General features: G+C 35.3%; 3 protein-coding genes across 3 annotated transcripts; all 3 read left to right on the forward strand.

Moving 5' to 3' along the window:
* Nucleotides 1-1,000: 1,000 nt before the first annotated feature.
* LOC105174048 (uncharacterized) lies at nucleotides 1,001-1,742 on the forward strand. Its single transcript, XM_011096013.3, has 2 exons — nucleotides 1,001-1,294; nucleotides 1,449-1,742. Exons 1-2 carry the CDS (start codon nucleotides 1,184-1,186, stop codon nucleotides 1,587-1,589), a joined length of 252 nt encoding a protein of 83 aa, XP_011094315.1. The 5' UTR covers nucleotides 1,001-1,183; the 3' UTR covers nucleotides 1,590-1,742.
* Nucleotides 1,743-2,125: 383 nt separating this feature from the next.
* Nucleotides 2,126-9,114, forward strand: ABCB29 (ABC2 homolog 12). Its single transcript, XM_011096014.3, has 10 exons — nucleotides 2,126-2,857; nucleotides 3,379-3,465; nucleotides 3,584-3,691; nucleotides 4,882-5,148; nucleotides 6,236-6,319; nucleotides 6,792-7,008; nucleotides 7,189-7,274; nucleotides 7,366-7,553; nucleotides 7,765-7,894; nucleotides 8,689-9,114. The coding sequence occupies exons 1-10, from the start codon at nucleotides 2,249-2,251 to the stop codon at nucleotides 8,830-8,832; spliced, it is 1,920 nt and encodes a 639-aa protein (XP_011094316.1). The 5' UTR covers nucleotides 2,126-2,248; the 3' UTR covers nucleotides 8,833-9,114.
* Nucleotides 9,115-9,463: 349 nt separating this feature from the next.
* LOC105174050 (replication protein A 14 kDa subunit B) lies at nucleotides 9,464-11,393 on the forward strand. The gene is made up of 3 exons (XM_011096015.3): nucleotides 9,464-9,622; nucleotides 9,738-9,999; nucleotides 11,002-11,393. The coding sequence occupies exons 2-3, from the start codon at nucleotides 9,741-9,743 to the stop codon at nucleotides 11,064-11,066; spliced, it is 324 nt and encodes a 107-aa protein (XP_011094317.1). The 5' UTR covers nucleotides 9,464-9,622; nucleotides 9,738-9,740; the 3' UTR covers nucleotides 11,067-11,393.
* Nucleotides 11,394-12,771: the final 1,378 nt, after the last annotated feature.

Genomic DNA, 12,771 nt, shown 5'->3' on the forward strand with positions numbered 1-12,771 from the left:
TTCTATTTTAACCTTTATTTAATATTCTAGTGTAAAATTTTTATATTTGTAAGTGGTTAATGCAATATATATATATAAAGTCAAAATAGTGTAATTGTAATAAAATATTATTTTCATATTATATACTTTGTACAAAAGGTAGTCGATTATGAATAGAAAATATGGTTATTATTTTGTATTTGTTTTTTACTTTCTATATATGTGATGAGTAAAACACCATTGTTCCATATTTTTCTTGAAACACTAGATAAAGTATTTGAACAAAACAATTCCAGAAAATAGACGCAATAATGATATTATGTAGGAAGTAAAAAATACACCAGAAGATGATAGTTTTTTTCAGCAAAATTACACTTGTCCATAGGATAGGGGTTCAACATTTTTAGTTTCTCTATTTTACAGAATTTTCAAACTGATCTCAAAAATTGGGAAAACTTGCGACATTTTTAGTTCTCTACTTTATGAGATTTTTAAAATGGTTCCAAAATTGAGAAATTTTGACACATTTAGTCTCTATTTTACGGGATCTATAGGATTAAATGTGTTGATTTTTTCTAATTTTGGGACTATTTTAAAAAACTCTTAAAGCATAGAACTAAATCTGCTGAATTTTTTTAATTTTCGGATCATTTTAAAAATCAGTAAACAAATGACGAGAAGTGTTGAACCCCTTATCCTATGGGACTATTTTCATTCATTCATGGCCACTTTCTACCTAATGTCTGTAATTTGAGAGCAATATTTTATTACAATTACAACCTTTTGACTTTATATATATAATTTCACATTTTTTTATCTTAACCCAAATAATAAATTACAAACTATTGTATAAATCCACTAACACCACGTTAGATACGTGGGGTTGGAACTCAAATCCTCTGTTTATAAAAGGAGTTTAATTAAGCAAATAGATATGGATGGCAGGAAACTATCATATGTTTGGGCAGCTTAAATTAGGCAAGAAGGCATCTGTTGATGTACATAGTCAGAGTAGCTATTTTCCAGGGAAGTTGAAGAGCAAAGAATGAAAAGTAGTTGAGATCCTCATTCGTGGAAGCACTTGTGGGATTTACTGACATGTGTTTGTTCATCCATTACACATTCAAAACTGATACAAAAACACCTGGAAACAAAAACTAGCACTGATCCAAAACACTGTCTGGTGAACAAGAAAACATAAAACATGGCAGGTTTTCCAGCTGCTGATGTAGAAAAGGAGTTGAATCCAGGCTTCGACAAGAATTTCCAGGTCGATCCCGTCTCTTCTAACGTCGCAACATCAAAGGGAATCAAGGTAAACCCGTCGAGAAATCACATCACACCATTACATATCATATACATGTCCGTCGATGAACTTGTAATGTAAAACATGATTGTCGGGCCGATGCTCGTGTTTGAACTTGGCATGCACCTAATGCTACTACTACATGTGTTGTCTGCTGCTGCAGGAGAGAGATGAAGCAGAAAAGAAAGAAGATGAAAAGACGGATGCCCTGCAGAGTTTTAAAACTGCGATTATCGTTTCAGGAATGGTTGTAGCAGTGGTTGGCGCAATTTTTGCCGTAACCAAAAAACTCAGAGAGAAATGAGGCTTCTTCATGTACTAAGGGACGAATGCTTACTTTTGCTCCCTAATCAAGTTTTATAGTACATTTCGATACGATCATTCATTGTAATCATTTGGAGCGACGTACGGTTTCAAATCTGATCTGTAAGTTTTGAGGGGTTTGATATGTATGTTTAAGAACGAAAAATTCTATTTTTATTAAATTAAAGTATCTGAGAGAAATATATGCAGTGTTTATTCAATTCAGTATTATATTATATTTAAATTGATGAATTTAAAATTGAAAGAAGAATTACAATAATGAATTTCAAGTTATTTTATATCGAAAAAATTTGAATTCCATTGATATTTAAGCAAAATATAATTTCAAATCAAAATTAAAAGATTGAATTTAAAAATATATGAATAAATTTGTAATTGAAATACATCAATCCAAGTCACATGGCAATGTGTATTCGACTCACTCTATACGAATATTTATTATTTTTAATTATATTGATGTATTGAATTATTTAATATATTAATAAATTTATGGAGAAGTCAGCCTAATCAAATGTGTAATTAAGTGTGGAAACTGGAGAATTGCGGTTATGACAGTTAGTCCTGGTTTTCTTCTCTGCTCGGTCCCTCGCTATAACAAGAACTCAGCAGTCTGAGGTTTTTCCTTGTCAACGGAGATTAATGGCTCAACTTCTCCGACTTCCACCGCCATACTATTCGTCTTGTTCCCCTTCTCTCTTTCACCTGAAGCTCAGAATCCCTACTAGGATAGGCGGAACCCGGATTGCCAACCATTTTCCAGTCTCCTTTTCCCTCAGAGCATCCTCTACGCTTGCAACCGACGCCGCCCCCTGCAATGACTCGTCTCCGCCGATCAAATTGGCGTCCCTTACTGCGCTCAAGCCGTACCTCCAATCTGAGTGGCGGCCGATCATCTCTGGCTGGCTCTGCAGTGCAATATCGGTCTACTCGCTCTCGAGAATCGTCCCTCTGGCGGGAAAGCTCTCTTCTGTAATGGCCACTGAAAATTTGATGAGCCTGAGAAACGAGGGTCTGATATTGGGGGTTCTTGTTTTGACTCGAATTGTGGCGAATTATTTGCAGCAGGCGTTTTTGTGGGAGGCCGCGTTGAATTGTGTGTACAAAGTTAGGGTTTTTGTGTTCAATAGGGTTCTGCAGAGAGATTTGGGGTTCTTTGAGGGTGAAAAAGGAATTTTACCTGGCGATGTCGCTCACCGGATATCGGCCGAGGCAGAGGATATAGCTGACACTGTATATTCTCTCCTGAATGTGAGGATTTCTTGTTGACTTTTGTTATGAAACTATTTATTTTAATGGTGTATGTAGCAATGAGTTAATTACTATCAAGTGAAGCTACAGTTTCTGTACAAATTGCAAAAGTTACAGGATTGGCACTGCCCCCTCCCCCTCCAACCAAAAAACAAATAAGTAACAAAGCCAGTTTGAAAGAACAGAAATCATTGTTATGGTAGCCTGCATTCTCCAAATTTTGAACTACAATGGATGTGTCTTTGGATATTTGGTATTCAATTGATTCAACTGTTTATAGTTGTTATGGTCTTTTATGCTCCTTTGTTTCCATTCAATTATAAGCATTGCTCATTTCGCTATTTTTGAGATCATTCGAAAAGCTCTAGTGGAGGGTGCTTAATTGCTTATTTTTTTATTATCCCAGCCTTTCCTTATACGGATACTACATATTAAGATAATTTTTCTAATATCAATATGTCACTCCATCAGTTAGTTACCACCTTTAGCCTTAGCTTCTCATTTTCTGTTATATTTCACAGACAATTATACCAAGCACCCTGCAATTATCTGCTATGGCTACTCAGATGTTAGTCATAAGCCCTGTGCTCTCACTAATTTCTGCACTGGTAAGAAGCGGAGGTCAAAGTTTTATTCCCAACTTCTCTTTCTTTCTATATTTAGATTCAATTTGTTAAAAATTTTGTAGTAGAAATGAAGTCTCAAAATTTCCGGTGTTCTTTTAAGGTGATTCCATCAATGGCTCTCATAATTGGATTGCTTGGAGAAAAACTTCGTACAATATCAAACAAGGCACAACTTAGTACAGCTGCTATGTCAGCCTACCTAAATGAGGTAGGTGTTATAGTTTAAAACATTAGCTGACACTACGTTGACTTTTGATGTTCTTCCATTTCTCGTACTCATACTACATATTTATATTTTCCATTTATTTCTCTATGTATATGAATGGAGCTCCAAGTTGACGAATATACCTCCGTTCAATTACATTTTACTTTTATTATGTTCATTCATTTGCATTTGGTGTGTCTCCTTAGATTTGTCTGGTTTGCTTCGTCCTGATATTTATCTTCTGCTATCTCATTTGGTTCCTTTTCCTGGTTTTTCTTCCCCTCTCTGTTTCTGCATCTGCAGTTACCTACTTCTCCTATTAGGGGAAAACCTTTTCTTCACATTGCTGTTACATAGCATTGCTCGTATGATTAATTTGATTATTCATTTCTATTTCCTGACAACCCACGCCAGCGCACTCTGGGAAAAATAGTTAGAAGAAAGAAAGGCCACAAAACAACCAAAAGGTAAAAGTAACTGGATATAGAGCATATATGTTATCAAGCATGTGCTGATGCACTTTAGGGTTGAAGAAAATGCTGTCAACTTGTGCTCCCTCAGCCATGAAAATCTGAACTAGTTTTGATATTCACCTGGAAATAATTATGAAACTGTAAAATGTTGCTCTATGCTCTGATAACCTATGCTGGTATTCCTTTAGGCGTCTCTTTGGAATATGTGAACTGCTGCACATTGCTAGCATCTAACTCTGCATTTTCTCTGGAGATACATCATATTTGTTTCCTGTTGCCACGAGAGATTGTCTCTATAAGGCTATTCCATGGTAACTTATGTATTTTCTCAGGCATCCACCTAGCAGGATGTGGATATTCAATTTTGGATGTACTTAACTTGTTTCTCAGATTTTTCTATCTGGACATTATTGATCTGGATGTTGTATTCTGTTCCCTTTTTAGCTTTCAAAGCAAGTACATGATTACTAGATTTGCGAGTTTAAATTTCCAGATAATGGAAAGAAAATGGAGAATGTTGTAATTTCTTCTTTCCAGTAGAAATTTCTTCTCTTTTCTGCATTCACATGTTAATTCCTTTTTCTATTATTTTGTCTTTCGGCATAGAAGTTATTTAAGGGTTTTTGCTCTATATTTTAATAGAGCAGTTCAATGAGTAGCTCTTTGTTCTGATATGTGCTGAGAAGCTTGGGGGTGTATGCATTACACAATTTCTTTTAGGTACTCCCTTCAATTCTTTTTGTCAAGGCAAACAATGCAGAATCCAGTGAACGTATAAGATTCAAGTTGCTTGCTTCTGCTGACCTCTCTGCGTGTTTGAAAAAGAAGCAGATGAAGGTTTTAATTCCTCAGATAGTGCAGATGATGTTTTTCGGGGTTCTATTCATGTTCGGTGCCAGTTCATTCGTAGTTTCAAGCGGCATATTCAATTTCTTCACCATGGTTTCTTTCATAACATCACTGGTTCTGTTGATTGATCCTATCCAGGTAATACTATGGTGAATTTTATCTGTAACTAATTGCTTCATTTTATTTATATTGATTACTTGCTGAAAAGTAAACATGGTTCATGGATAAAGTAGCTTTCAGTTCTATGAGACTGCAAGATCTACTTTCCTGGGGGGGCTTTTGAGTATTAAGATCGTGTATGTTGGAATTTTCTGTTTTCCACTAAATTGACATTTCAATTTAAGATCCATGATCTTGTGGTAGTTGGCGGGGACTTAACCCAGAAATTAGAGAATTAAAAGAATATTCAGTTTCATGATAACTGGCTGATATTAGAAGCTTAAGCCTTGCCTTGCCCTCTTTCTCATGATCTGGATGAAAGAGCTTGGTGCTTCCAATGATGCATAATTTGGGTAGCATGAGGCCCTTACTGAGTGTAAAGCATCACAGATATGTTTCAGAACTTGAAGTTATTATGGTACCTGGCTGAGAATGAATGAGTTTTCATGTCATTTTTGAAGCTTTAGGGACTATATCATAATCTTTTCTCAAGTTCTTCCTGCATACCTAGTGGATCTTTGTATCACGAGGTTCTCATGTGCTCACACCTTCTCAGAATTGCTATTCCATAATCTTCATGGTACTCCTTTAGGTCCTTCTCTTTGGATTGATTTCTTTGTACAGTAAGATGATTTGTATGTATTAGAACTGAATTAAGGTATGTGTTATCATTCTGTCTCTCATGTAATCTAGAGCAGCTTTATGATAGATATTGCAGTCCTAATCGATTAGGCTGCCAGCGTTTTGGGGGATCTTCTTCTCTGATTCATAAACTTGTGAAGTTGTAAATCATTTTCATTATCGACAGATCCTTGCTAAAAAGCATAGGAACTATTGCAGACAAAATGTTCTACCAAACCTTTAAACTTTGACCATATGCAACATTCAGGATCAGAGAGTTTCTAAAGGTAGAAATGGAAATACTAAATTACTTTTGCATTTTGGCACTCTGATGGTCTCGCATGATATCTTTGTCATAAATTTCTAATGCATTTCATTTGTTATTTATGGGTTTTTTTCTGTGCAGCTGTCTTAAAGTATCAACTGAAATTAAAGAATTACGCAGGGTGTGGGAAAAGCATACAACGAGTTAAAACAAGGGGAACCAGCTATAGAGCGGTTGTTCAATTTGACCTTGTTCAAATCCCAGGTAGCGTTAATATTTTGCAGGCGTTGGCTTCTAATGAGTTCTGTTATTACCAAAGTGACATTGATGAATAGATGACACCCCATTTCTCCTTCAGTGTTGAACAACAATTCTGAATATGGCCCTAATGGGGTTTGTCCGTTATTCAAAACATGAGCGAAAACTCTTTCTCAATTTGCATAAATAGTCGTGGTTTCTAAGTTTTTAAGCATTCCTTAATTCTCGAAATGAGATACATAACATTCAGTTCTGATTTTCAGTGGAGTTGAGTCAACCATCATAGAATTACTGTAGATAACCATGTAAAATGAGGTAACTACAAAGACTATACTAATTCTCAAATGACATGAAACAATAAGAAAGAACAAAAACCTCAACTTGAGAAATGATTACTGTGTTGCTGCCAATTAATAAATAATGCATGAGAAGTACGCAAATAACCCAGTTTATCTACTGCTAACTAAGATGTGCACAGGTAATTGAGAAACCAGATGCAGTTGATTTGGCATCTATTACAGGAGAAGTGAAAGTTTGTGGCCTTTCTTTTACATATGGAGACAGTATCACACCTGTATTTGATGGGCTGGATCTTCATATTAATGCTGGAGAGACGATTGCCCTTGTTGGGCCATCAGGAGGCGGCAAGACAACTCTTGTGAAACTTCTGCTTCGCCTATATGAACCTCTTTCCGGTAGGTATTGGGAATCTATCATTGCAAAACTTGTATGCCTTTAGCTTTCCATCATTCTCAGTCAAAGGACCACTGCTATCTTCTTAATGCTTGAATTGAATACATGAAGAATTTAGCAGAAAGTTAGAAAGAATGATTTATCTTATAGCTAACTGAATTTTCCTATTTCTACATTGACAGGATTGATATTAATAGATGGATATGACATTCGAAATATTCAGTTAGAGAGCTTAAGGAAACATGTTGGTCTGGTTTCTCAAGATACGGTAGCTGGCTTCCACCATCTATGTTCTCTTTCAAATTATAAATTCATGTCTGTCATCAGTTGATAAAGGAGATTGTGGATGGTCATTTCAGGTACTCTTTTCAGGGACTATTGCTGAGAACATTGGGTACAGGGATCTAATAAGTGGTATCAACATGGACAGCGTCAAACTTGCTGCCCAAATTGCAAATGCTGATGAATTCATTAGAAGTCTCCCTGATCAGTACCAGACCACTGTTGGGCCCAGGGGCTCAAACTTTAGTGGAGGCCAAAAGCAAAGGCATGGGATTCTTCTGGACCTTTTCAGTTGTGTTTGATCTTTTATTGCTTGAATTTAGATACAGAACCATCATTTTTGAATATTTGATATTTACATTGGGACTTCTCATTCTTATTAACCCGTGATGAATGTAAGGGAACCCATCGAATGCAGTACCCTGGAATTTTTACTGTCTAAGTTGACCCTTTTAATTCCTGCATATGTATTTCAGACTAGCTATTGCAAGAGCACTCTACCAGAATCCATCTATTCTTATTCTAGATGAAGCAACTTCTGCATTAGACAGCAGATCCGAGTTCTTGGTGAGGCAAGCTCTGCAGCGGTTATTGCGAAATCGCACAGTAAGTTTAAGTGCTATTATTCTTTTACTGCTGTTTATTTATGTTGTATTTGTTAGTGGTTGGACGTATTTTCTTGGATATCTAAAGAGGTTCGTTGTCTGCTAAGAGTACCTTTTTCTTGATTGGACTACAACAACAAGGTCATTTCTGTGCATTTCATTTAGCAATTGAGGTACTAAGGCCACTTCAAAGGTGTAGCTAAGTTCATTTAAGACATCTTAAAAACTTGCTGCATCTTATAAGATGCTTAATGCTTATAAATATTGGATCTTAATCTTAAAAACTATTGAAGTATCAAAGAAGTAATAACTAAATGGTCAAACTGGAAGAACTGTCAAAATTCAAAACATAACGTGTATGAACATGCTTTTTGAGGAGCTTATAAGATGCTATCTTATTTTATAAGCTAATAAATTTCTCTCTTTAAATTTTGCCCCATGCTTCACCATATCTTCTATGTTCTAAAATTATGCCTTAAGGGACTTACGGAGGGAACCAACTACCCTCTTAAGATGATGTTAAAGAAAGAGCAACCTTACGGAACCCTCATCCTCTTATCCGCATATCAGTTTCTTAGTAGAATGACGCATTCAGTTGATGTGCTTATTGGCATTTTTCACCCATGTCCACCTGTGAAGCCTCTCTTGCTCGATCAAGCTCATTCCTAGGCAGTTCTTCTTACTACTTATCAGGACTCAGGAACATGCTTAATGGTTCTACTGTAGCTGGCAAATTGACTTTGATTAGTGTAAACCTTTAACTCACCAGCCTCGATAAATTTTTCGTATTTGCAGGTATTGGTGATTGCCCATCGATTGGAAACTGTTCAAATGGCTGAAAGAATTTTCATGCTAAATGATGGAAAGCTGCAGCAGCTGAGTCATTCTGATCTTTTGGATGGTAAACATGGATCACTAGCAACAGCCCTTGTACTGTAGTAATATCCTAGGGCGGACACTGTTTCACAGTCAGGCTAGCTATGGAAATTCTCCCGTTGGCTTAAAGTGTTCCCACAACGCTATTCCACATCACGCAGAGGAACGCTTGAATTAGATCGAACACGCCTGGATTTGTTATTGTATTCATACTGCAGCTATTTGTGTGCTTCAAATTCAGTTATTTATGCAAAGTAGTCCACTTGTGTAATGACATTTTGAGTTGCTTCTACTGCTCCTTTTTCATTCATTAACAATGGTAAGATTTCCCCGGTGCCGTTCTAATTGTTTGGCAGGATTGGTTGTTTATTGAGTTCACTCCTTGAGGAAGTCCAAAATTTAGATGATATCTGAATTCTAAATGATCATGTCAGAAATTAATTTGTAGGCATGATTTCTTTGAAACCAAAATCCTATCAATTTACAATAATAGTTCAATGGCATTTTTACAGTGTACTTTTATACATAATTTTAATCACTATCTTTTGCTATTACACGATTTAATCTCATCTTTTTTTTGGGACCAAATCAAATAAGATTGGATTTGGATCTTGGGATTGGATGTTGACATCAATAGCAACATGGTCCCATACCCAAGTCATTGGATCGGGTTAGGATTAACTGATTAAGATAGGCGGGAACATTTGCCGCCATATTTCCTTCCTTTTCTCCACTCTTTTTGAATAAGTTCTCCTTAACAAATTCATATCAAGGGTTTCTTCGGCATCTACCCAAAGGCTGCACAGTACGCTCAAATCTCCTTTCATCACCGGCGATCAATTCAAGTGTAAAGGTGACATTCGTCTAAACTCTAATCGGTTTCCATTCTTATCCTCCTTTTTCACATTACTCATTTTACCTGATTAGTATACTGAATACTCATTGAAGTTCTCTATCTTCTTTTGAAGAAAATGGATACGTCGAATCCGGCGGTTTTCGTCAACGCGGAGCTGTTGAGGATGCACGTCGGCCGGAGGGTTCGTGCTGTGATTCAGGTGCTCAGATCAGAAGGTGGTAACTCTGTGATTGGAAAATCGACGGACGAGCAGCAGTTGGTTATCAAAGGCCGCCCTCCTGGCCCTCTTTCGACTTATGTTGAGGTTATCGGGATTGCTGACAGTAATCAATCTATTCAGGCAGAAATCTGGTCCAACTTTGGTGATGTTCTTGGTATGTGAAAACTTTTGTTTCCTTTGATGAGAGCTTTCACCTTTTCATATTTCGCACGTTTGGCGTGTTTTACTTGCTGCTTGAGTTCTGTTGCTTGTTTGTTTAGCAACTAATTTATTTGGAGGCTTGGTGGTTTTCTTTTCCATATTTAAATTTATTTTGCTAATCTGAAATGGGTTAACTTTCTTCTGAATTGATGGATACGAAGAAGATTGCAGGCCTTTATAAATCATAAATTTGTTGCCAACCACTCTTATTGTCTAGTGATTTGTGTTGGTGATTTCATGCCCAGCATTTTCTTTTCCTTGCAAGTTTGCCAACTTTAGAGGACGGTCTAAATGTGGACTAGGAACTGATGGTTGTGTGTATGTGGATAACAACAGGTACTCCAGACAGGAGTAACCTATTTCTATTATCAATTGAGAAGATTGTTTGTGCACTGCAAAATCAGAGTAATGGTTTCAACACCAGAATTTTGCTCATAAAACAGTGAAATTACATCCACAATGGTTTACTATGTCGTGGAGAATCATTAGATAAATTTGTTTATGAAATAAATAGTTGGTTTTGATGTCTCTACCTGTGGAATGCATCAATTTCATTTGCTTTCCTGTTGTGTACTTGTTTTGCTAATTTTTACGCATTCTAATCAACCAGAGGAAGTTTGGCATCTTTGTTTGGTATGACCATGACCTACCAATGCAAAAATAGAATTGCTAGATGATAACATTTATTAAGATTATTGATGTTATCAACCAAGGCCAAGATATTCAAGCATATTATCATTCCTTAGCTTGAGGTGGATGCATTGGGCTGGTAGAGTGCTCACTGGTGATTGATTGTTCATAATGGAAATTTTGCTACAGAAATTTATTGGTTCACTAGTTATTTTTTGTTTGGGGAGCCACCAGAGATGCACTACTTAGCCATAACTGAGACTATGCTGTTCCAAGTGTCAAATTCATTCCAAAATTCTCATACTTTGGTTTCTCTTTTCTGCAGATACAGTAGCCTACAACAATGTTTGTCAACTTGCCAATGGGGACTTTAAACACTTGTTTATCTAAGCAGTTATATTGGATATGGCTCTTTGGTGCTGGGAATTGGCCCATCCAACATCAGTCTGCATCTTCTGGTAATATTTGTGGCTAGAATATGGTAGTACATGTAATGATTACATTAGTATTAATCACTTGCAATTGCGACATTAATGGAATTCCCGTCCTTGGACAGCTAGAGGTGTAGTTATACTGTTATAGATAGCTTAGTTTTGCAAAGGGGACTGGATGAATATGGTCTGAATTGTTGCGACTTCTCTGCAAGAACAGGACCTTTTTTGGCTTCTGTTGGTGGCGGTTGCTGCTGCTACAACAATGTGTCCCGTTTTGATAGTATCTTGGTTATTGATTTAATTTAATCAAGACAAAATGCAATTAATGTTGGAAATTGTTTGATGTCCGTAAAATGCTGGGAACAGTCAGCGACTAAAGCTTTTCTGTTTCGGCTTATAAACCATCCAGTCAGGGCCTATGCTGGATGGTACAATCTACTCATTATCGTGATTTCAACTGAATGTTACATGCCTTTTACAACAATTATAAACGGGGCATTTGTACAACTAGACACTGAACGCATAATTTTTATTTTTTTTAAAATTTATAATTACTTTGTTCATGTATGTTAAAGTTTGTTATTGTCTTACAACTTTTACGTGCAAAAGCTATTGATAACTTTTTTAATGCATAATTGTCAATAAATTAAAAATTGAAACTTTGTATATATTTTATATTAGCGATGATTATATTTACATCCGAAATAAATATAATATGTTATTTTTAATTTAATGAATAATAAAATTAAACAAAAGTGAATAAATTTAATTTGTGAGTGCTATGATTACATGGAATTAATTTTCTCAAGGGACGTGATTGAATATTTAATTCAATTTGAGTTGGGAAGTTAAATAGGTTTTAACAACGGAAGAATATTTTTGGCATTTAAAAAATTTGATATAAGTGATATGAGAACAATCTTTTTGTATCTATAAAATCCTTTTGTTTTATAATAGTATAGATAAAAAACTATGAGGAATTAGGTTGAATATACCCTTCCATGTAAAGTAAACTAGGCCTAATTTTAGCATATTATTTAAGTCACCGACCCCTCAACTTGATCTAATAAGAGCATATACAAAATCACTTTGAATATTGAAATTAAATGGAGATGGCCAAAAATATATGACTAGAATTTGATCAAGTTAGTCTTTGATTTTTTGCCAATATGTCAACCTTGGATTGAAATCTAGTCTGTTTTTCTAAGGTGAATTATAATGGTTTTTTTTTTTTTTTCCAAAATTTGACATAATTATGAGATGAAGTTATTTAATTTTGAATGAAGATTTCAAATTGTCAGTTTTGTCGTTGTTATATTTTTAAAAAGAAATTGTAAAAAAATTGAATAAAGTGGATAAAAATATTATAAAAATTTTATCGAATTAATCTATAAAAAAATTTATAAAAATAAATTTAACTATAGTTCATAATTCACAAGTATATTTAATCAGTTCAACATATATAAAATATATAGTATTGAGCTAATCGTTAGATGACGGTACAATCAGAGCATATTAATAAATTTTTAAATAATGAAAATGTAGTTACAATAATTTCAAATTTTAATAGAGCTTGATGTAATGACCCTTTATTCTATTGTAATTTTTAAGGTCAAAGTTAGGGGCAAATATGTCAATTGAAGCATTTTGGTTGTGGCATG

The sequence above is a fragment of the Sesamum indicum genome, linkage group LG11, assembly GCF_026168435.1.
Source record: "Sesamum indicum cultivar Baizhima isolate 11 linkage group LG11, ASM2616843v1, whole genome shotgun sequence".
Lineage (NCBI taxonomy): Eukaryota > Viridiplantae > Streptophyta > Magnoliopsida > Lamiales > Pedaliaceae > Sesamum > Sesamum indicum.